Source organism: Oncorhynchus mykiss, chromosome 19, assembly GCF_013265735.2.
Source record: "Oncorhynchus mykiss isolate Arlee chromosome 19, USDA_OmykA_1.1, whole genome shotgun sequence".
Classification (NCBI taxonomy): Eukaryota; Metazoa; Chordata; class Actinopteri; order Salmoniformes; family Salmonidae; genus Oncorhynchus; species Oncorhynchus mykiss.
Window position 1 is genome coordinate 27,855,178 of NC_048583.1, and position 25,341 is coordinate 27,880,518.

Sequence of the window (25,341 nt, forward strand, 5' to 3'; positions counted from 1 at the left end):
TAAATAAAGGTTACATTTAAAAATATATAGAAAATAAATAACATAATAATAATAAGTTGAAAATTATGTTGTTAATAGGCCTATATCATTTTCTGAAAACACATTTTCAATGTTTCTCGTAGGCCTATATATTCTTCTCTGAAACAGTATACAAATCAATTTCAATAAATGGATGTGAATTATTTTATTTCCATAATTTATTAATAGGATTGTTTGGCTGTATTTAAGTAAAATATCTATATAAGTTACAAGTAAATAAAACGTACAAATACCGATATAACTAAAAGAACCAACAACAAACCATCAAAAGCATAAAAACTTTGTACAACATATTGCTAAAAACTAGGCTATATGTTCAATTCAAAACTTTGACAGAAATATACAAGCTACGTTTTACATTAAATCTATTATAAACCAGAGTCTTCTGTGACAAAAGTTGAAAAGCACCCACAGTTTTTCTATTGAGACCTTTAGCCCAATGACCTACACACAGGAGAAGGCCTACCTCTTGACGTAAGCCGTTTATACCTTCTCAGTATAATTTACATAAATAAAAAATCCACCTTCAAGGCGAGTCTTGAAATCGCATGGACTCGACACTTCGTCTTTCAAGTTTCTTTCTTCCCCTCCTACTGTCCGCATCCAACATGGCTTTCCGAAAGAGTAAATAACATTTTAGAAGAGCGTGAACCAAATGCACCAAGTGGTGTTGTTGAAAATGTATACAAAGTAACCGAGTTTGTTAGTTTGTCTGTTGAGTGACTTTTCTGCGAAAGCTTTGACAACAGTGTTGTTTGTTTGTGATCATAGTTTGTCTTGCTGTCACCATGTCCGGCCGTATAAGAGAGCAGAACACTGCAGGGCTGTCCCGTACTCGGCGCTGGATGAGTTCAGGTGAGAGAGACTAGCTACCTGGGTCTGGAGAGACGGCGGGCTGGTCGAATGATGTGCTAGGTCTGGAGAGTGATCTGCGCTAACCACCTGCTGGCCCTGGTGCTGGCCTAGGCCTGAACCATTACTGGACATGATCATAACATTGGCCCCTTGCTGGTGGTGTGTCTGGACAGTAGTGGTTGGAGTGTGGGCACTGCCTTGGCATGGCTTGCCGTCTTTCACCAACACGGGCACGGCCACCCGCCGAGGAGACTGCTGCTGACAGGAACTATTATCCTGTTGCATCTGCTGCTGCGACACTTTGTCCTTAGCTTGCCTCTTCATTTTATACCGGTGGTTCTGGAACCAGATTTTGACCTGGGTGGGGGTGAGGTGGATCATGCTCGCCAGGTGCTCTCTCTCGGGCGCCGAGAGATACTTCTGTTGTTTGAATCGCCGCTCGAGCTCGTAGACCTGAGCCTGAGAGAACAGCACGCGTCTCTTCCTTCTCGGGGTGCTTGACAGCGGGCCCATGCCTTTGCCCACATCCGCGAGGGAGCCGAGGCTGCCCATACTGCCCATGTTCATGCCCGAGGAAGAGCCCATGAAGCGGGAGACTGAAAGCAGAAATAGGCCAGTGAGATGATGATGATTATGATAACAATATTAATAAAAAATAATATTATTATAACGCTTCAATACCTTTAACCATAAAATAATACTCAATGTGAATTAATTGAATTTAAAACGTGTCGGAATATGACCCTTCCTTAAAAACTGAGGCTAACATGATCACGTCACTCACAGGTCTGTCTCCTAACGGACAAATGACCAAACCATAATTAGTAGCCTATTTTAACGGAATTATATCGTTTATATATTTAGTGCAATCAGATGAATAATAGGCTAATAACGCATTCGATACACCCCCACGTGACAGGTGCATGAACCTCTGTGGGCTACTCACAATAGAGTAGAAACCACCAACAGGTGTCTGTAATATATCTTTACAGACCGGAGTGACAATACTCTTAAATCAAATAGACTATTAGAAGCATCAATCTTGGCCTAAATGTATCATAAACGAAAAAAGCGAAGGACATTTTCAGGTGGTGTCAGCTTTCTATGAAACGTGTTCATATATACATGGTAAACATGATATTGTTAGACTGGCAAAAAAAGGCACAGAGTGGGTCACTAAATTGGGCGATTAACAATGAATATACCCAACACTCCCTCTTAGTGAAACAATAACCTATCAGTATCGATGCAAAAACTGGAAGCAACAACAAAGAGTTTCAGTAATTTCTATCGCTAATTTCAGTGCAGACTAGAGCATATGGCTCTAGTGTAGACTAGCGTACTTGCTTAATAATGCTTAATAAAAAAAGCTATACCCTCAGCTGTTCGGCTTCATGCAGACTAAAATGTATACTTACTCGTGGAGAATCGTGGGTCTGTGTTGGCTCCGTACCAGCCGGTGGCAGTGGCGCTGCCTCTCATACCGTCCTGGTAGGGAGGCAGGTCGCTCATGTTGCCTAGGTTGCCGTTACAGTAGCCCCCCATCGCGGTGTGTGACAGCTGGGACACCCCTGCCGCGGTCATGTGGTACGCTGCGGACACAGTCCCGTTATGGCCCATGTGGTGCTGTTGCATCGCCGCCTGAGACACCTGCGGTTGCCGGTAAGACGCGAGAGGTACCCCTAAATTGTTATTCTCCATACTTACTTTCTTGTAGCTCTCCTCAAGAGGACTCAAGATATCGGAAACAGAAAAAGGAGTCGTATGCTTAGGGCTCATCGACATTGTTCTGGGGCAGGTGGAGAGGGGAGAAATTAGAAGGCTAGGCAATCTCTCCTTCTGTTTTTTGGGGGGGACCAAAGCCCCTCTCTCTCTCTCTCTCTCTTTGGTTCCTGTTGACTCAACGTCGATCCTTGCTAGATGAACACGTAGGTAGGAGAGTCGACTGAATTCCGCCTTAATTGCATTGAGTGGGAGCTGAGCTGAGCTGGGCTGAGCTTGGTGCTGCTGGCTTCCGTTTGTTTTAGCAGGGTGCCAGGTTTAAGTCTAGCATCAGAGGCGGGGCATCACCAACTAGGGCAACAATACAAAGCAGCTCTATCCTCCTCTCCTTTCAACCTCGTTGCACCCAAAGGCATAATTTGACTTACATGTTGGCCAAGCTACAGAATGCGCTCTGCAGCTTCCCTCCCACAATTCCATAAACCAAAGTGCATGCACATTGACTACCTGTGTATTATAGGCTATTGATAGTAGGTAGGCTACTTTATTAGCAGTAGGTAGGTGGGTTTGTTGTGTTGTGGTTGACAAACACGCAGCAGTATAATGATAGCAGTGGGCACATGCACCACAATGCACTTTATTAACTGTAGTGATGTTTACGAAGACCTCTTGATGAAAAGGGGCCTAGACGGACTTGAGAGTCTCATAGCTGGGGAACCCACCCCGACCACTTCCCAAATGGCATACTATTCCATATTTAGTGTACTTTTTTAACCACGTTTCTTTGCTGATGGTCAATAGTGCACGATAGGGAATATAGGGTGCCATTTAGGACACAAGCTCTGTACTCTGAGAAAAGCTTGAGTTGAACTAGTGACTTTTAATGGGCGTGAGAGGCTTCTGGTTGATTGCAGACGTGTTTGCATTATGCTCGCATCTTACTCAAACATGCAAAAGTGCACTTGCTCTCTGCTACAAGGGAGGAAAATTGACGGATAAGTAAACAAATACACATCCGCGTGTTAAGTGGCAGCGCGTGAATGATTAACCCCTTTTCTATTTGTTATCATTAGTTGAGCGCGAGGAGAGAGAGCGGCGTGTCACCCCAAATCCGGATGCTCCACTCGTCTCGTCGTCTCAGATCAGACAGCCATGCAGCCAGTCAAACGAAAATGCGTTTCAGGAAAGGCTCTCTTGTAAAGTTAACGGCGCTCAAGTATCTGTACTCTCCTTCTGCAGCAGTAGATAGGCAGGGAGAACCACACCACACGTCAGGTAGTCGTCCTCAGTGAGCCGCCTCTCGCCCTGATGCCCAAGGAGCCATAATGGTCTAACTCAATCAGATTGCACTGCTCATGGATGCGTAAAAGTCAAATGTGCTTAGTTTCCCCTTCACCTTTCCAACGAAAAATGACACTACAGGGAAAGGCCGCAGTCCTGGCATGACCATAGAATTCGATTTTTCCTAAACTATTTTCATGTCAAAGGAAGGAATATTTGGTGTAGTTCGAGTTACGCGCGCTATAATCAAAGGACAGTGTTTTGTTCACTTTATTCAAAGAGCATGACAAAAATGTTATATACAAATAAATTGAAGGAAGTAGGCTAATTGTAGCCTATAACTTTCCATTATTGAGGACGTTGTACATTGATGTGGGTGGAATACAACAACAACAATAACAATAATAATAATAACATGGTTAATCAATCTGTCTGCATGACTTGACTGTTGATTATTGTTTTGTTATTTTACAACAACAAAACATTTAAACAATTTTTGTTGTTATTGTACGTAGCATAAAGCCTCTGATTTTGGTTGTTGTTTTATTACGTTATTAATTAAGATACCTTTTTTTAAATTTATTTGGCTATTATTTGGTGAATTTCTTATCTCTCATTTGCGTTGTCATAAACATTGTCTTTATACATGCTTTGTTTCATATGTATTATTTCTGCAAGGAAAAACTAAAACTGAAGTATAACATCTAAACGTATACAGGAAGGCAGTAGATCCGCTTTCATGCCTTGACACCCCACGAAATAAACAACTCACTCAATATTAATCATATTTCATAATAATAACTGTTATAAGTGTTCATTATTATGATTGTTATGATTGTTATGAAATGAAACTATATGAACAACCATAGTCCTGTTAATAAAAACAGCAATCGACAACAACAACAATAAATAACACTACACGTACGGTTATCACTATTACTAGCCTACTAATGATAACGTCATTATTACTGTAACAGTGTTCTCGTTGATATCGTCCTCTCCAATAGGCTTTTCAAAATACATTGGTATGACAGTCAGAGGGCATGTCCTCGTATCGCCTCAGCTTAAGCCTGCATGCGGTTGTGGAAATGAATTGGCTGGGATATAGTATAAGATATGTTGGATGGATTTATACATTTCGGAGTGCAAAGGAAGAAATCTGATTTGGCTATTTACTTGATTAAAAAAAATGTAATTTCCAAGATATTCAGGAAATTATAGATGGAAATAGTTTGGTAATGTGCAGTCCTACTTTCAATGTTTTATCCGTACCGCAGTGCACGCTGGAGATCATTTATATAGGTTTATAAACGAGAAGAAAACATTCAATTGACGTGATGTCGAATAAAACACATCGAGGAATTTAGGAAAGCAGAACAAACAGTCCCGGTGTTGATAAGCCTTTCTCGTTTGGATGTCGAGGCCCTGGACATACATTGGACCGAAGAAAGACAGCAAGACAGCGTCTTCTGGTGGCTATGATGTGAAATACATATTGAATAGATGTCTGTGAATCGGTGGTTTTCATCGTGCCAACGTTAGACAGTTTAGTCTCGTTAATCACACGTTTGACAAACCTGCTGTGGTCACATCTATTTCAAACAAACCAGAGTGATACGACGCATGGTGTCACTTTTGATAGCATTAAACCATTACACATACTGTCAAATTGCAATAATATTATATCACAATAAGACGTGTGCCCGATTGAGGAAACAAGGGTGAATATTTTGATTATCCCTCTTTGTTTGCTGACTCCAAGCTCTGAGCATAATCCTGCGTAATACCGCTTTTACGCGTTAATCGCTCAATGATATTTATCCGTAAAAAACGGTTCAGGATTCTACCCAAAGTGAACCACAGCAACACAAAACAATTTCCACGAAAATTGGTTCCATAACCAATCTACATTATTATTCATCCCAATGTCAACCTCTTCTCAATGGCATTATAAATCACAACATGCAAACATTTGCATACATTGCCATAGCTCACGTCTTCGCCATTATTACTGTATTGAGGTCAAGGAGAAGTGCATTTTAAAAGGAACAATATAATCTCATATCCCTAGATGCTCTCAATAAATAATTTCTCGACGACAGGTGAGCGCACCTTACAGTGACAATTCAGCTGTTCCACATAGGAGGCCTACATGCAATTACGGGCAATTAGCATCATAACACGTTTCCTCTGGGATATATGCCTTCCTTAATTGCTGAATTTCAAAAGGATTTCTCAATTATCTAAATCAGGACCTCTTTTCTGTTCTGGAACACGGCTATTATGGTCAATTAACATTCATTAGTCAAAATGCTCGCACTAATTTCTCCGGAATAATGAGGAGACTTTGAAGTGGCGCGTGGAGGGGGGCACCGAACCTTTGTTCCTGGTTCATATTGTTGTTTGGGCACTGATCGTTCATGCGGCGTCATACTACTACTGAAAAATAATATCAAGAAAGGACTCAGACCTTTTCTCATTTGGGCACAATTCCGTACTTCACCCACTCTCCTCCGTGACCCTGAAACGAGGTCGAGGAGATGTCAATTTGTTAGTAGGCGAATGGAATAGAGAATCTCAATGGCCTTTTATCAATTAGATTTGATCACATCCTGCGTCCTCTCTCCTGCGTCCTCTCTCACGTCCTTATGAAAAGGGTCCAAGTTGGCGAGGAGAGTGAACATGGATGGAAATGCGCTTGCTTGAAATGAGACGGTCCTTCTCCACTCGTGCGTCATTAGGCAAACTACGTTTACAGGGGTGGATCCCAAAATAAATGTGTAAAGTGCAACAAAAATGACCATAGAGGGGATATGACCCCCTCCCCACACAGTTTTATCATTGAACTGTGATACAATAAGGGGCATCGGTGTGCTTTAGGACCATCCACATCAATTCCACATTACGTACACCACCAGTTTTAGCCTACATTTACTGTTAATTCCCATCATTTCTAATGTTTGTGTGGTTATAGTAATTTATGTTAATGCAGTCAACATATTAGTATTACAGTCTTACCGTTGTCATTGTCGGAGTGGACAAGTTGTTTGCAGAGCGCACAACCTTTGCTACACTTGTGAGAAAACGTTTTTGTTCATTTCATTCCATTTGGTCAATTTATTACTCCGTCTTTTGTTTGCAGTGCTCCTGTCAATTTTGAGTAAGGATGCACACATGACTACACATATAGAAGTAGGGGGAACAAAAATATTGAACAAAAATCTGATTTTATTGGTCACATGCACGTGTTTAGCAGATAATATTGCTGATGTAGCGAAATGCTTGTAAAAAAAATAAAGAGTTATTCCCGGCTCTATGTAATAACACAAAACAATTTCTGGTCTTATAATGTAAGAAATGACACATAACAAATAAAAAATAAATACTGCAAAGTTGCCTAAGGGCTAGAAGCAAGGCTGCCCTATCTATCAGCGCCATTTTGGTTGGACTAGTCTACCTGGCCTGCACACAATTGTAGGCCTGTAAATGTGCCCACTTGGGGATGTCTGATAGTATTTCTGATTGTCTTAACTCACCACCACTAATGAGCTATGGAGCTTCTCAACATATTTTTTCTTTACCTCAGACAGAAAGTAAACACAGTCTGTTTTTAGAATAAATTGAAAATAACAATAGTTCCTCAATGTATTTGAACAATATTTCCAGCTCTCTCCCTTTCAATAACAACTTGGCATGAAAGGGAAAAATGTATTGCTCTGATCCAGTGGAAACATCATAAAATAACCATATTACTTCTCATCCCTTGCACGAATAGCCTACAGCTATGTCTGTCCCAAGCTCACTGGTGTGGGAAACTGAGGGCCCTGAAAATGTTATACAATGTTCAAGTTTGCTAAAGCGAGTTCCGGGGGTGACCCAGTTGATAGTTGATACAATGTTTCAAGATCGTTGCAGAAGCCATGCATAGCCAATGGGATTTATAGGATAGTTATTTTTATCAGGATATTTCAAATCAAATCAAATTTTATTGGTCACATACACGTGATTAGCAGATGTTATTGCGGGTGTAGCAAAATGCTTGTGCTTCTAGCTCCGACAGTGCTCTAATATCTAGCAAGTAATATCTAACATATTACACAACATATACCCAATACACACAAATCTATGTAGGAATGAATTAAGAATATATACATATGGACGAGTGATGTCCGAGCGGAACGGACTAAGCTATAATACAATAGTATAGAATACAGTATATACATATAAGATGAGTAATGCCAGATATGTAAACATTAAGTGACTAAGATACCGTAGAATAGTATATAGAATACAGTATATACAGTGAGGCAAAAAAGTATTTAGTCAGCCACCAATTGTGCAAGCTCTCCCACTTAAAAAGATGAGAGAGGACTGTAATTTTCATCATAGGTACACTTCAACTATGACAGACAAAGCGAGGAAAAAAATCCAGAAAATCACATTGTAGGATTTTTAATGAATTTATTTGCAAATTATGGTGGAAAATAAGTATTTGGTCAATAACAAAAGTTTATCTCGATACTTTGTTATATACCCTTTGTTGGCAATGACAGAGGTCAAATGTTTTCTGTAAGTCTTCACAAGGTTTTCACACACTGTTGCTGGTACTGGTACACTGTTACTCTCTCCAATGATTTTCAATGGGGTTGAGATCTGGAGACTGGCTAGGCCACTCCAGGACCTTGAAATGCGTCTTACGAAGCCACTCCTTCGTTTCCCGGGCGGTGTGTTTGGGATCATTGTCATGCTGAAAGACCCAGCCACGTTTCATCTTCAATGCCCTTTCTGATGGAAGGAGGTTTTCACTCAAAATCTCACGATACATGGCCCCATTCATTCTTTCCTTTACACGGGTCAGTCGTCCTGGTCCCTTTGCAGAAAAACAGCCCCAAAGCATGATGTTTCCACCCCCATGCTTCACAGTAGGTATGGTGTTCTTTGGATGCAACTCAGCATTCTTTGTCCTCCAAACACGACGAGTTGAGTTTTTACCAAAAAGTTATATTTTGGTTTCATCTGACCATATGACATTCTCCCAATCTTCTTCTGGATCATCCAAATGCTCTCTAGCAAACTTCAGACGGGCCTGGACATGTACTGGCTTAAGCAGGGGGACACGTCTGGCACTGCAGGATTTGAGCCCCTGGCGGCGTAGTGTGTTACTGATGGTAGGCTTTGTTACTTTGGTCCCAGCTCTCTGCAGGTCATTCACTAGGTCCCCCCGTGTGGTTCTGGGATTTTTGCTCACCGTTCTTGTGATCATTTTGACCCCACGGGGTGAGATCTTGCGTGGAGCCCCAGATCGAGGGAGATTATCAGTGGTCTGGTATGTCTTCCATTTCCTAATAATTGCTCCCACAGTTGATTTCTTCCCACCAAGCTGCTTACCTATTGCAGATTCAGTCTTCCCAGCCTGGTGCAGGTCTACAATTTTGTTTCTGGTGTCCTTTGACAGCTCTTTGGTCTTGGCCATAGTGGAGTTTGGAGTGTGACTGTTTGAGGTTGTGGACAGGTGTATTTTATACTGATAACAAGTTCAAACAGGTGCCATTAATACAGGTAACGAGTGGAGGACAGAGGGGCCTCTTAAAGAAGAAGTTACAGGTCTGTGAGAGCCAGAAATCTTGCATGTTTGTAGGTGACCTATTTTCCACCATAATTTGCAAATAAATTAATTAAAAATCCTACAATGTGATTTTCTGGATTTTCTTTCCTCATTTTGTCTGTCATAGTTGAAGTGTACCTATGATGAAAATTACAGGCATCTCTCATCTTTTTAAGTGGGAGAACTTGCACAATTGGTGGCTGACTAAATACTTTTTTGCCCCACTGTACATATGAGATGAGTAATGCCAGGTATGTAAACATTGAGTGACTAAGATACAGTAGAATAGTATAGAATACAGTATATACATATGAGATAAGTAATGCCAGATATGTAAACATTATTAAGTGACTAAGATACTGTAGAATAGTATAGAATACAGTATATACATATGAGATGAGTAATGCCAGATATGTAAATATGATTAAAGTCAATAGTGTTCCATCCCTTAATGTGGCCAGTGATTTTTAGTCTATGCCTATAGGCAGCAGCCACTAATGTGCTAGTGACGGCTGTTTAACAGTTTGATGGCCTTGAGATAGAAGCTATTTTTCAGTCTCTCGGTCCCAGCTTTGATGCACCTGTAGTGACCTTGCCTTCTGGATGATAGTGGGGTGAACAGGCAGTGGCTCGGGTGATTGATGTCCTTGATGATCTTTTTGGCCTTCCTGCGACATCGGGTGCTGTAGGTGTCCTGGAGGGCGGGTAGTTTGCCCCCGGTAATGCGTTGGGCAGACCGCACCACCCTCTAGAGAGCCTTGCGGTTGCGGGCAGTGCAGTTGCCATACCAGGCGGTGATACAGCCCAACAGGATGCTTCAATTGTGCATCTGTAAAAGTTTGTCCGGGTTTTAGGTGACAAGCCAAATTCCTTTGGCCTCCGGAGGTTGAAGAGGCTCTGTTGTGCCTTCTTCACCACACTGTCTGTGTGGGTGGTCCATTTCAGTTTGTCAGTGATGTGTATGCCAAGGAACTTGAAGCTTTCCACCTTCTCCACTGCGATCCCGTCAATGTAGATAGGGGCGTGCACCCTCTGCTGTTTCCTGACGTCCACGATCATCTCCTTAGTTTTGTTGATGTTGAGTGACAGGTTGTTTTCCAGGCACCACACTCCCAGAGCCCTCACCTCCTCCTTGTAGGCTGTCTCGTCATCATTGTTAATCAAGCCTACTACTGTTTTGTCGTCTACAAACTTGATGATTGCGTTGGAGGCGTGCTTGGCCATGCAGTCATGGGTGAACAGGGAGTACAGGAGGAGATATTTATTCCTGTCTGCGCAATGTATTTTCTACCTGCAGGCTGCAGTGTTTTTATGTGTTGGCTTTATGTAGGTTGTTATTACATAGTTGGAAATGGTAATAAAAGTTAGTTTTAGATATATATAATTTTCATTTAGATAGATTGTAGATTAACCACAGACAAGGATTTTGAGGCGGCCTAGTGGTGTTGGACCAGTAACCAAAAAGTTGCAAGATCAAATCCCCGAGCTGACAAGGTAAAAATCTGTTGTTCTGCCCCTGAACAAGGCAGTTTACCCTTGTTCCAAGGCCATCATTGAAAATAAGAATTTGTTCTTAACTGACTTGCCTAGTTAAATAAAGTTTTTTGTTTTTATGATTTTGAGATACAAATACTCCATTGTATAATGATAGTGAAGACATCAAAACTATGAAATAGAATCATGTAGTAACCCAAAAAGTGTTAAACAAATCAAAATATATTTTATATTTGAGATTCTTCAAATAGCCACCCTTTGCCTGGATGACAGCTTTGCACACTCTTGGCATTGTCTCAAACAGCTTCACCTGGAATATTTTTCAAACAGTCTTGAAGGAGTTCCCACATATGCTGAGCACTTTTTGGCTGCTTTTCCTTCACTCTGCAGTCCAACTCATCCCAGGCCATCTCAATTAGGTTGAGGTCAGGGGATTGCGGAGGCCAGGTCATCTGATGCAGAACTCCATCACACTTATTCTTGGTAAAATAGCCCTTACACAGCCTGGAGGTGTGTTGGGTCATTTCCCTGTTGATAAAACAAAGCCCAAACCAGATAGGATGGCATATTGTTGCAGAATGCCGTGGTAGCCATGCTGGTTAAATGTGCCTTGAATTCTAAATAAATCACAGACAGTGTTACCAGCAAAGCACCCCCACACCATCATACCTCCATGCTTTATGGTGGGAAATACACATGTGGAGATCATCCGTTCACCCACACCACTTCTCACAAAGACACTGCGGTTGGAACCAAAAATCCAATCCAATCCAATTTGGACTCCAGACCAAAGGACAAATTTACACCGGTCTAATGTCTGGTGGAATATGTTTTTTGTTTGTTTGTTTAATTGCGTTGTTTGTAACTAATTTCTTTACGTATTATGTACATAATGAATTCAAGCAGGAAGCACCAGTGACTAGATCAATAAAAAAGTGGTCAGATGAAGCAGATGCTAAGCTACAGGACTGTTTTTCTAACACAGACTGGAATATGTTCCGGGATTCCTTCGATGGCATTGAGGAGTACACCACATCAATCATCGGCTTCCTCAATAAGTGTATCGATGATGTCAGCCCCACTGTGACCGTATGTACATACCCAAACCAGAAGCCATGGATTTCAGGCAACATCCGCACTGAGCTAAAGGCTAGAGCTGCCTCTTTCAAGGAATAGGACTCTAACCCGGAAGCTTATAAGAAATCCCGCTATGCCCTCCGACGAACCGTGAAACAGACAAAGCATCAATATAGGACTAAGATCAAATCATACTACACCGGCTCTGACACTCGTCGGATGTGGCAGAGCTTGCAAGCCATTACAGACTACAAAGGGAAGCACAGCCGAGAGCTGCCCAGTGACACAAGCCTACAAGACGAGCTAAACACCTTCTATGCTCGCTTCGAGGCAAGTAACACTGAAACATGCATGAGATCACCAGCTGTTCCGGAAGACTGTGATCACTCTCTCCGCAGCCGATGTGAGTAAGACCTTTAAACAGGTCAACAGACGGATTACCAGGACGTGTACTGCGAGCTTGCACTGACCAACTGGCAAGTGTCTCCACTGACATTTTCAACCTCTCCCTGTCCGAGTCTGTAATACCAACATGTTTTTATCAGACCACCATAGTGCCTGTGCCAAAGAACACTAAGGTAACCTGCCTAAATGACTACCGACCGTAGCCATGAAGTGCTTTGAAGGCTGGTCATGCCTCACATCAACGCCATTATCCCAGAAACACTAGACCCACTCCAATTTGCATACCGCCCCAACAGATCCACAGATGATGCAATCTCTATTGCACTCCACACTGCCCTTTCCCACCTGGGCAAAAGGAACACCTATGAGAGAATGCTATTCATTGACTACAGATTAGCGTTCAACACCATAGTTCCCTCAAAGCTCATCACTGGGACTAGACACCTCCCTCTGCAACTGGATCCTGGACTTCCTGACGAGCCATCCCCAGGTGGTAAGGGTAGGTAACAACACATCCGCCACGCTGATCCTCAACACAGGGGCCCCTCAGGGGTGTGTGCTTAGTCCCCTCCTGTACTCCTTGTTCACTCTTAACTACACGGCCAGGCATGACTCAAACACCATCATTAAGTTTGCAGATGACACAACAGTGGTAGGCCTGATCACCAACAATGACGAGACAGACTATAGGGAGGATGTCAGAGACCTGGCCATGTGGTTCCAGGACAACAACCTCTCCCTCAATGTGATCAAGACAAAGGAAATGATTGTGGACTACAGGAAAAAGAGGACCGAGCACGCCCCCATTCTCATTGACGGGGCTGCAGTGGAGCAGGTTGAGAGCTTCAAGTTCCTTGGTGTCTACATCACCAACAAACTAACATGGTCCAAGCACACCAAGACAGTCGTAAAGAGGGCACGACAAAACCTATTCCCATTCAGTAGACTGAAAAGATTTAGCATGGGTCCTCAGATCCTAAAAAGGTTCTACAGCTGCACCAGCGAGATAATCCTGACTGGTTGCATCACTGCCTGGTATGGCAACTGCTCAACCTCAAGGCCCTACAGAGGGTAGTGTGACGGCCCAGTACATCACTGAGGCAAAGCTTCCTGCCATCCAGGAACTCTATACCAGGCGGTATCAGAGGAAGGCCCTAAAATTGTGAAAGACTCCAGGCACCCTAGTCACAGACTATTTTCTCTGCTACCGCACGGCAAGCGGTACCGGAGCACCAAGTCTAGGTCCAAGAGGCTTCTAAGCAGTTTCTACCCCCAAGCCATAAGACTGCTGAACACCTAATCAAATGGCTACCCAGAAAAATTGCATTGCATTGAAAAATTTGATTTGATGCTCCAGATACTCAACTAGTCTAAAGGCCAGTTTTATTGCTTCTTTAATCAGGACAACAGTGTTCAGCTGTACTAACATAATTGCAAAATGGTGTCACGTTCTGACCTCTATTTCTGTTGTTTTGTATTTATTTAGTATGGTCAGGGCGTGAGTTGGGTGGGCAGTCTATGTTTGTTTTTCTATGTTTTGGGGCATTTCTATGTTTTCGGCCTAGTATGGTTCTCAATCAGAGGCAGGTGTCATTAGTTGTCTCTGACTGAGAATCATACTTAGGTAGCCTGGGTTTCACTGTGTGTTTGTGGGTGATTGTTCCTGTCACTGTGTTTGTTGTCACAGGATAGGACTGTTTTGCGTTTTCACATTTCTTGTTTTTGTTAGTTTGTTCATGTGTAGTGATTTATTAAAACATGAATAACCACCACGCTGCACTTTGGTCCGCTTCTCTTCCTCCTACAGACGAACACCCTTACAGAATCACCCACCTACCAAGGACCAAGCGGCGTGGTAAACAGAGGCAGCAGCAACAGCAGCAGCAGGAGAAGCGACTGGTGCAGCAGGAGCAACAGCAGCAGCAGCAAAAGCAGCAGCAGGAGGAGCAACAGCAGCAGCAGCAAAATCAGCAGTGGGAGAGGCTGCACTACTTGGAGAGATGGACTTGGGAGGAGATTCTAGACGGGAAAGGACCCTGGGCAGAGCCAGGAGAATATTGCCGCCCCAAGGCCGAGCTGGAGGCAGCAAAAGCAGAGAGGCGACATTATGAGGAACTAGCACGGCAGAGCGGATGGAAGCCCGAGAGTCACCCCCAAAAATTTCTTGGGGGGGGGGCACAGGGGGAGTGTGGCAGAGTCAGGAGTCAGACCAGAGCCAACTCCCCCCGTTTATCGTGAGGAGCCAAGGAGGAGCTCAGAACCAGAGCTGGTGTTGGAGGTGAGCGAAGCAGAGACTGTGAAGGAGTTAATGGGGAAATTGGAGGAGAGTGATATGAGGGACTTGCTGGTTTGGTGCATGAGGCACGACATTCGCCCGACGGAGCGTGTCAGGGATTTAATGGCACCGGGGTCAGCTCTCCATACTCATCCTGAGGTGCGTGCGAGGGGTCTGGTGAAGACTGTGCCAGCCTCACGCACCAGGCCTCCTGTGCATCTCCCTAGCCTTGCACGTCCTGTGCCATCTCAGCACTACAGTGCTCCTAGCAGTGCTAACTGTGGCGGGCGTGGTGCTGGTCAGGCACCGTGTTATGCAGTTGTGCGCACGGTGTCCCCAGTACGCGTGCTTAGCCCGGTGCGCTACATCCCAGCTCCCCACATCTGCCGGGCTAGGGTGAAGATCCAGCCAGGGCGGTTGGTGCCAGCCCTGCTCTCAAGATCTCCAGTACGCCTTCACGGCCCGGTCTATCCGTCACCACCTCCACGCACCAGCCCTCCGGTGGCAGCCCCCCGTACCAGGCTGTCTCTCCGGCCCATCCTTACAGGGGCTTCCTCCTCTCCAGCGCTGCCGGAGTCTCCCGCTTGTTCGGCGCTAGGAGAGCTACTCTGCCCAGCGCCGCCAGTGCCGCCCGTCTGCCCAGCGCCGCCAGTGCCGCCCGTCTGCCCAGCGCCGCCAGTGCCGCCCGTCTGCCCAGCGCCGCCAGTGCCGCCCGTCTGCCCAGCGCCGCCAGTGCCGCCCGTCTGCCCAGTGCCGCCCGTCTGCCCAGCGCCGCCAGTGCCGCCCGTCTGCCCAGCGCCGCCAGTGCCGCCCGTCTGCCCAGCGCCGCCAGTGCCGCCCGTCTGCCCAGCGCCGCCAGTGCCGCCCGTCTGCCCAGCGCCGCCAGTGCCGCCCGTCTGCCCAGCGCCGCCAGTGCCGCCCGTCTGCCCAGCGCCGCCAGTGCCGCCCGTCTGCCCAGCGCCGCCAGTGCCGCCCGTCTGCCCAGCGCCGCCAGTGCCGCCCGTCTGCCAGGAGCCGCCAGTGCCGCCCGTCAGCCAGGGGCCGCCAGTGCCGCCCGTCAGCCAGGGGCCGCCAGTGCCGCCAGTCAGCCAGGGGCCGCCAGTGCCGCCAGTCAGCCAGGGGCCGCCAGTGCCGCCAGTCAACCAGGGGCCGCCAGTCAGCCCAGCGCCGCCAGTCAGCCAGGGGCCGCCAGTGCCGCCAGTCAGCCAGGGGCCGCCAGTGCCGCCAGTCAGCCAGGGGCCGCCAGTGCCGCCAGTCAGCCAGGGGCCGCCAGTGCCGCCAGTAAGCCAGGGGCCGCCAGTGCCGCCAGTAAGCCAGGGGCCGCCAGTGCCGTCAGTCAGCCAGGGGCCGCCCGAGCAGCTGCCCCTCTGTCCAGAGCAGCTGTCGCCCCTCTGTCCCAAGCTGCTGCCGCCCCTCTGTCCCGAGCAGCTGTCCCTCTGTCCCGAGCAGCTGTCCCTCTGTCCCGAGCAGCTGTCCCTCTGTCCCGAGCAGCTGCCCCTCTGTCCCGAGCAGCCGCCCCTCTGTCCCGAGCTGCTATCGCCCCTCTGTCCCGAGCAGCTGCCCCTCTGTCCCGAGCAGTTGTCCCTCTGTCCCGAGCAGCCCCTCTGTCCAGTGGGGTCATTGAGAGGGGTGGCCATGGTGAGTAAGCCAGGGAGGCGGACAATAAGGCGGACTAAGACAATGGTGAAGTGGGGTCCGCGTCCCGCGCCAGAGCCGCCACCGCGGACAGACGCCCACCCAGACCCTCCCCTATAGGTCAAGGTTTTGCGGCCGGAGTCCGCACCTTTGGGGGGGGGTACTGTCACGTTCTGACCTCTATTTCTGTTGTTTTGTATTTATTTAGTATGGTCAGGGCGTGAGTTGGGTGGGCAGTCTATGTTTGTTTTTCTATGTTTTGGGGCATTTCTATGTTTTCGGCCTAGTATGGTTCTCAATCAGAGGCAGGTGTCATTAGTTGTCTCTGATTGAGAATCATACTTAGGTAGCCTGGGTTTCACTGTGTGTTTGTGGGTGATTGTTCCTGTCACTGTGTTTGTTGTCACAGGATAGGACTGTTTTGCGTTTTCACATTTCTTGTTTTTGTTAGTTTGTTCATGTGTAGTGATTTATTAAAACATGAATAACCACCACGCTGCGCTTTGGTCCGCTTCTCTTCCTCCTACAGACGAACACCCTTACAAATGGTTTTCTAATGATCAATAAGCCTTTTAAAATGATAAACTTGGATTTTCTAACACAACGTGCCATTGGAACACTGGAGTTGCTGATAATGGGCCTCTGTACGGCTATGTAGATATTCCATTAAAAAATCACATTAACAATGTCTACACAGTATTTCTGATCAATTTGATGTTATTTATTGGACAAAAATGTGCTTTTGTTTAAAAAACAAGGACATTTCTGAGTGACCCCAAACTTTTGAACGGTTGTGTTATATATATATATATATAATATTATATATGGAAAAATACACGTTTTAAAATTTCGACCACAAATTTCAACTACTCTTTGTGGACAAAGATGTACATGGGCGGTTCAGCCCTAATAGAAAGGCAGAAAATTATCTTTAGATGCCCAAAACAATTCTGAGGGAAGATTCCAAGACCCCCTGCCTGGTTATGTTCACCCCACTTCTAAAACCAAAGTTGCTCCCCTGCCACCTAGAGTGTGTTGTTTGCAGTTATGACATTTTTTCTCAGGAGTATAATTCATTATCTGATTCTTCCCGGTGACTTGGATGGAATTATGTGATCCTTCCTTAAATCATAGAACAGGGCTGCCCAACCCACTTCCTGCAGATCTACTGTCCTGTGGGTTTTCAGTCCAACCCTAATTTAACACACCTAATCCTACTAATTAGCTGCTCAACAAGACTTTAATTAGCTGAATCAGAACCGCCAAATTAGGGTTGGACTGAAAACCTACAGGATAGTAGCTCTCCAGGAAGAGGGTTGGGCAGCCCTGCCATAGGAAGTCCCAACCAGATGACTACTTCAAAATGGTGAAAGTCCTTAATGGCACTGCCGATGCTAAAACAGGATTTTGGCCCTAGAGTCTATCTTTATGCCCTATTTTTTTTTAAATCAGTTTTTATCTCAATATAATAAAATTTCTCGATAACAATTTACCCTTCACTAAGTTCTGACCGACTTGGTTAGTGTTGTAACCTTGGACAACAGTTTCCCGGGAAGCACAATTCCCCCCGTCTAATCCCCTCACAATGATCTCAAACTGGGTTTTTAATACACAATGAAATTAACACAGACCATCCTTTCCTAATCAGGAGACTCTTGGTTATGTTGTGGTGGACTGTACTTACTTCACAGGGAACCTGGTAAAATTAAGGTTGTACTGTAGCTAGTGTAGCTATTCTGGAGTGGGGCTCAGAAAAGGGTCAATGAAGTACTTTACTGTAATTGTTTTCAATTAAACTGGTCAAACAGACACGGAAAAAAAGCTTCTTAGCAAAGAGTCATTTCTCAAGCAAGAATATTGCTAAGACTGTCTGTGAGTGGTCTGAGTGGGGAGGGGAAAATGGAAAACTAGCTGTTGTTGGCAGAGATTTGGAACTCTCTTTTTTATTGGTTTATTAACTAATTTACCTGGTGATGTCACCAGGCAGGCTAGAACACTTTCCCACCAAAACAGGCAGACATTTCAGACACAGGATGTGAGAAGAAAAAAAAAACAGCTCTTACACTAAAATGGCATCATCATCGTCACAGTTTCACAGTATTATTTCAACCTCATGGTGTGGAAATATATATAAAACACAGAACAATCACGTTTGTGAGTTGCAATGGGCCTTTAAATAAAATTGTGACGCTACATAGGCCTACATGTGTTTAGGGAGAACGTCAAGTGGATTGAGAAATCAATAGCATGTGTTATCCTGCCATCTAGCGGGGGTATGAATGACCCACATCAACAAGCCTCTCCAGCTGTAGGCCTATACCTTCCGAACGATAAGTGACTGTGGCGCTAGCTAGGTTTCCATCCAATTGGTAACCAATTTTCATTCGAATATTCTAAACTCCGAATAAAGACAATATGCGCATTTTCCCACCAGTGCGGTCTTTCCCTCAAACTAACTAGTTGCGGATAAAAATCAGTGCATGATGACGCACACAACATGTACTTTTTCACACAAGTGTTCATGTACCAAGTAAAATCTACAGTTCAATATGTTTCCATAGCATTTTGAACTCTAACGCATGTTCAACTCTACACAAAAACTGTTGAGTTAAGTACTGTAGCAAATGTGCCTTCTCTGGTCTTGGCATGTGCGCCCTAGCCAACATTAAGCAGCTAGGCTGCAAAGCGTGGGAAGGCTGTGCATGTAGGCTAGTCTACGTACTGAGATTATTATGTATAACAGCGAGAATATTTGTATATGTTAAACGGTAGTCAAGCATCGATCATTATGTCACCAGAATCAGACCCTTGACGTGTATTTAGAAGGAGCATCAAGATCAATGTGCAGTTTAACCACCAAATGATTTAATCTGTAGCCAAATAAATGGCATGGTTTTAAGTTTCATAGGGAAGGATCACACATCATATCATCGCGTGACTCCAGGTTTACTTCCGTATGATGTTTTTTATATTTGTATTCTCGCGTAACTACATTTTACCGATACAAAGATCTCACCAGTTCAAACAAACAAATTATGTCGTCATTTATAAAATTGTACGGAAACTTCTTGTTTTCATCACAGTTGTCATGATGTTTTATTATTATTCGGCATGACTTTACTCGCATAAAAACTGTAGATGGAAACGTGATTACGGATGACTCGAATGATTGCATGCATTTCAGTGGGCATAATTCTATGAGTCAGTTCACCCCTTGACCTGAAGATGGGGTCCTTGATGTGATATAAGACAGACCAAGAGCCTTTGGCAATTTCTGAAGCTCATGTTGAATTCCATGAGGAGTCATATAATATGGCAATCCCAACACTTATTGAAATGTAAATCGTACATTCTTGTAATCTAAATTTTTGATAATTACATTTTTATCTCATAAACTGTAATAGATAGTCTATAGTTTTTCCCATTTCAAGTCTATTTCAATCAATGGGCAGAATAAACAGCATTATAAACTGGGTGGGTCGAGCCCTGAATGCTGATTGGCTGACAGCAGTGGTATATCAGACCGTATACCACGGGTGTGACACAACATGTATTTTTTTCTGCTCTAATTACGTTGGTAACCAGTTTATAATAGCAATAAGGCACCTCGGGGGTTTGTGACATATGGCCAATATACCACGGCTAAGGGCTGTGTCCGGGCATTCCGTGTTGCGTCGTGGTTAAGAACAGCCCCTTAGCCGTGGTATATTGGCCATATACCACACCTCCTCGGGCCTTATTGCTTAATTAGACAAATGGTAAATGCTTTGTAGGCGCAGGTCCATATCACATGACATTCAATAATACAGAAATGAATCAATAACACAAGGTACATTTATTGTAATGCACAGACCTACCAAGCAACAATAAATGGTATGCTAATAGGTTTCACCATTGCTAGAAGAACAAAAAACAGAAATGAATTGGAAAATAAAGCCCAAATTAAACCCAACGGACCCCACACCTTCCACCCGAGTGACCTGTTTACTTTAACTCCTTATAGCGAAACATCTTACATTTTCAGATGCATTTGACGACATTGTTAAGGTTCGTACATTGGCACTATGATAACTGTCAGTAGACAATTCCTAAAGATCAATAACTAAAAACGAGAAGAGCCATTGGAGCCATGCTAGCAACATATTTAAAATATAGATATTTTTTTTATCTAACAACATTTACACTGATGTGCTTTTATTTGCAACGCAACAGGAGAGCAAGGCACATCGACTCATGTCTTCTTCTAATTATATAGTTTTTAAACAGCGGTGAACTTGAAGACAAGGACGCCCGAAACACAAAACCCGTCATCAAGACCTCGGTTAGCTGCATTTACCTTCCTACCACTTTAGCGGGCATCCCTGACTTTTTACTCTGATTGTCTCTGTGGGCGAGAGTTGCCCGCCAGTGTTACATCACTATCTGATGAAAGACACTGGAGTTTCCAAATAAAACCGAGAATCTGCAGAATAAGAAGCGTCGGTGCTGATGTGCAGCAAACGGGCAGATAATTAGGCTTAGAATATTTTGCACCCAAGGTTGCAGATTTGTTTCTCCATAGATAAACATTACAACAGTCTAGTTTAAATATGAACCAAGAAAACCTTGGAAGTGTTTGTAACCCATTCTGAAAAACGTTCATAGAAAACATTTGAAATTGTCGAAAAACCCTGATGATCGAAAAATGCATTTTTGTAACATTGAACGAATCAGGAAATTCTGCCAACCATTCAATTATGGGGTTGTATCATTTCAAACGAACATCCAATGCTTTCCTGATGTATGAAATAACCCCCCGATTAAAAGTAGAAACTCAAGGGTTAGGTTACATATCACGATTGCTACATTTATTTACCAATGTCAATGTTCTTATATTTGGAACTAACTTGCATTCAGAAATTGAAAGTCTAAGTCAAGAGGGGAAGAAGACAAGGAAGGATGCATGGAGAATATCGAACCAAGCATCCTATTCAGAGAGGTCGGTCTACCTAACTCTAAAAACCAATGGCAACCTCATCCTAAAAGCCAGTCTTTGTCAGCCTTAAAACCCAACATGTTCTAAAACGCCATTGTGGGGTTAAACCTCATAAATTTGTAGCAGGCACTGATTAAACATCACGAGAATTGAAACACTAAAGATTTTGTCTAGGTCCCTTTTGGAGGACAGACAATGGTCCATTCAGAGGGAGACAACCACACAAAAAGAGTGTTTTAAGGGGAGATGCTGCGCGCGGAGGGGTTCGGTCAGTCCCCTCCATATGTGATACAAGGTGGCCCGAGCCCCGGGGACAATAGACCAGGTGACAGGGACGATGCGCTACTGGGTCGGAGGACGAGCAAACAACATCATAGGGGTCGTGAAAGCGTGAAAAAGAACCAGTGTTGCCACAGAATAACGCATCTTCTATTCCAGTCAGCCCCTACGACATATTTCACTTCCATCAATGGAATAAGACAGGGAGGAAGGAGAATGAAGTGAAGTGTTTTACCCCACACAGAGGCAGGGACCTTTGACAGCTTACAATATGGATTATAGAATAAACTATAAAACTTTGACATGTGATTTTTCAGTGTACGGGTCCAATAGTAAACGCATTCCCCCTCCTAAAATAATATTTTTATAGAGAAATAAAAGTGTTGATCCAACCCGCATAAATCCAAATGAATCGACCATTTAAAGGGACGATACAAATATGATATTTTTCTGTCTACAAGCTAATCTCCCAATAACCGAAGATGAAAGGAGAGCGCAACACTGAAATGGCATACACTATAAATAGTTTTTACTGTTAATGACAATATTATTTTCTTATTTAAATAGGCCCATCGCTATGCAACCCAGGACTAAGACTATTTCGGTTTCATCGTCCATTATTTTCTCGTTAATTACAGATAAAACTGCAATAACGGTTTGTAAAAAATCATTTACAAAGAAGTTTGCAGAGTTATGTATGGGTTAAATTAATGCTTTTACGTTGCCTGCACGTTTGAAGCACACGAAGAGAGAGCCCTTTTGAACGAGAGGGAGATGAGCTGTATGGTCGAATGTTTACCCGGTTTTTGTTATGCTCAGTGAAATCCACTCTATAGAGTGCGATGTGTTTGCTCAGCTTTAGGGTTCTGAACTGTTTACATGATAAAAGCTAACATTTCTTGCTGTTCGTTTCTTATTTCCATAGGTTCCTCTAAGCTAAGCCTTTCTCTTCTCTCTAATAGAACGAGAAATAACAAGCACTGGTAGGATGCAATGTCATAGACTCTTAGCTATAGTCCGAAATAGTGTCAGAAGTTGTTGGATAGAATGGTGTATCCCTCAATACTCAACAGCCTAGCTTTGTTGGAATACATGTAGGCCTAGATGCATGAGGACTTCTGAAAAATGGACAATATGTGCAAACATGTACAAGATTTATTCGTAATTCTATAAAAACACAAAACATTTAAGGCCAACCAATCAATATAACGATTATGTTCTATAACATTTCCAGACAAAAGTGAAAAACATTTTCCAAAGCAATTATATCCTAATTCCCTCGTACTTTTGACAGTTAACTTGGTGTAGATTCGAAATTCATAAAAATTACAGAAATGTTAAATTACTGATAAAATAAGCCTACGCAAAGTAAACACAACAATGATCCAATTGGATAAACAAAACTTAATCTAGGAGTATAATGTCCATAGGCCTACCACCAGATTACAACAAACTAATAACGACTTTAATCATTCGAAAATGTCACTCAATAGGCTACATTTAATAAAATACCAAAAATAAAATATGTGCAAAATAGCCTACTTCTCATACAACATTATTAGTGAGAGTTTAACACTTAAGTACCTCGAAAAATAAGGGAATTCAGAAAACATATTTGGTTTTAAGTGTTCCTCTATGCAATGTCCTCTTGTTTATGTTTTCAGTCACTTAAAATAACTGAATTGAACTGAGTCGTTCAGAAAGTCTCTCCAAGCAAAGGTGTGTCTAGATGCTGCCGGGCTGGCAAAATGCTGGTATGGGGAAGGTAGACCGAACGGCGACGGAAGCTGGAAAGACTGGTATCCCAAACTGAAGGGTGTACCCGGGGACGTGGTCGGTCTAAGACAGCCTCCTTTCTCCGTGTTAATGAAACAGGTCTGATAAGGCTTGCCATCCCGAACTAGGATGGGTACCACTACTCTTCGCAACATTGGCGATTGGTTTATGTCTTGTGGCGCTCCCTCTACTCGCGACCTCTTCATTTTGTACCTGTGGTTCTGGAACCAGATCTTGATCTGCGTCGGCGTCAGGCTGAGGAGATGGGCGAGCTGCTCCCGCTCTGGTGCTGACAGATAGCGCTGCTGACGGAAGCGCCTCTCAAGCTCGAAGGTCTGGGCCTTTGAGAAGAGCACGCGGCGCTTCTTCTTCTTCTCGGCCTCAGAGTCCAGAGAAGACTCGTCTGACTTGTTTGGGGAGATCTCCAGGCTACCCTCATCTGAAGCTGAGGAATTCAAAATTGTGTTATTACACTGATCAATTAACCATATAAACAACTCACGAGATACAATATCACCAGAAATACATAGCTACAGAGATTTATTTACCCCCAATTTGAATTAGGCTACACATCTCCCTATAAAGTGTATATCCAATTATTTCATAATGCTTAGTTAATTGGATGGATACCTTATTGGATCTCATAAAACAGGCATGTTGGAAATCGCTGTGGATGATATTAAATTGTGTCAATTTAAGCAGGACCCATAAAATCCAGTTAGGCCAATGTGCTTATATGGATTTGAAGTGGTTAGGTCAATCTGTTTCTATGCTCAGGTTTCAACCAGGGGGACTTACAGAGACAAGGGCTCCGGTCGCTGTCCATCCAGGAGGAGTAAGGGGAGCTGTAGCAGGAGTTACCGGGGGAAGGCTGCGCTGTCTTTGCGTCATGCTCAGGCAAATCCAGGATGCTCCTCACGGAAAAACTGAACTTTGCAGCAACAGCCATTCTGTCCAGAAAAAAAAACTGAATCCTTGTGCGTAATAACTATCCAAATGAGAGGATACAGTTGATATAGGAGTAAAAATATGTATCCACTCAAGGAATGGCGAAGAGCGCTGTCAGAGTCAGAGACGACCTAGAACACTCTGTGTGTGTGGACATGAGGCAGTGTTTGTATAAACAGTACTTCACGCCGCTTATATATGCTCCTCGAGGACTCCAAGTACCTGAATGATTCGAGTGTCTTTATCCAATGATGGTAGGTGTGAACCCGCAGAAGAATTATCCCCGTTGCCTCAACAATGGCCGAAGGAAACACTCGTCATCATTACAGATTCGTCCCGTATCGTGAAAAGTGGTGACCAGATAATGGTGATTGTTGCAGCTGAATCACGTCTTGGGTGGCAAGTGACAACAGAACCCCCCTCCCCCGAAATAACATGTCCAATATTTGCATACAAAGTGAGCAATTAGTGTGAGATGCCCCGGAGTTGGTTTAACTAATATATTTAGGGCTGTGCACCCTATCCATTGCAGGTATTTTGAAATTACATAGAATAATAATGTTGTATGTCATGTCCCTGAAATAAAACCACATAGCAATATCAAAATAACACAAAAATAACACACCAATAACACCTATTTTTGTAAAAAATAATATTAGGTTATTTTTTAAATAATTTATCATTTCCATTTAGGCTATAAATCTAATTTTAATTTCCCAAGAAAATGTATATTTTTTTCCGTATAGGCTTCACAAAGAGTGACACTCCTGCAAAATGACCATGATCATATGAACCAAAATGGAGAAAAGTCAACGACCAATTTCTAATGAGTAGAAAGAATGGTGTTACGGCAATTTCTCTTGTGGCAGACAGGTCAATTCTTAGAGGCTATCCAGTGTGAATTAAATTGAGACAGATATGTTATTATTTTAGTATTATTTTAGAGACGACGCGTGAATCACATGAGTGCCTTGG

At 43.7% G+C, this 25,341-nt stretch overlaps 2 protein-coding genes across 2 annotated transcripts; both read right to left on the reverse strand.

The window, feature by feature from the left end:
* Positions 1–175: 175 nt before the first annotated feature.
* On the reverse strand, positions 176–3,053 carry nkx2.1 (NK2 homeobox 1). Its single transcript, XM_021573847.2, has 2 exons — positions 2,313–3,053; positions 176–1,490 (listed from the first exon to the last, which is right to left on the reverse strand). The coding sequence occupies exons 1-2, from the start codon at positions 2,677–2,679 to the stop codon at positions 823–825; spliced, it is 1,035 nt and encodes a 344-aa protein (XP_021429522.1). The 5' UTR covers positions 2,680–3,053; the 3' UTR covers positions 176–822.
* A 19,732-nt stretch (positions 3,054–22,785) lies between these two features.
* nkx2.9 (NK2 transcription factor related, locus 9 (Drosophila)) lies at positions 22,786–24,743 on the reverse strand. Its single transcript, XM_021575227.2, has 2 exons — positions 24,217–24,743; positions 22,786–23,863 (listed from the first exon to the last, which is right to left on the reverse strand). Exons 1-2 carry the CDS (start codon positions 24,365–24,367, stop codon positions 23,307–23,309), a joined length of 708 nt encoding a protein of 235 aa, XP_021430902.1. The 5' UTR covers positions 24,368–24,743; the 3' UTR covers positions 22,786–23,306.
* Between the last annotated feature and the right edge of the window lie 598 nt (positions 24,744–25,341).

Bases quoted from the DNA above. Each gene is read 5' to 3' on its own strand.
- nkx2.1 (XM_021573847.2), bottom strand. From the start codon at position 2,679: ATGTCGATGAGCCCTAAGCATACGACTCCTTTTTCTGTTTCCGATATC. The intron at 1,491-2,312 runs GTAAGTATACAT...TTCTGCTTTCAG, and splicing joins AGACCCACGATTCTCCACGA to TCTCCCGCTTCATGGGCTCT.
- nkx2.9 (XM_021575227.2), bottom strand. From the start codon at position 24,367: ATGGCTGTTGCTGCAAAGTTCAGTTTTTCCGTGAGGAGCATCCTGGAT. The intron at 23,864-24,216 runs GTAAGTCCCCCT...TGAATTCCTCAG, and splicing joins CGACCGGAGCCCTTGTCTCT to CTTCAGATGAGGGTAGCCTG.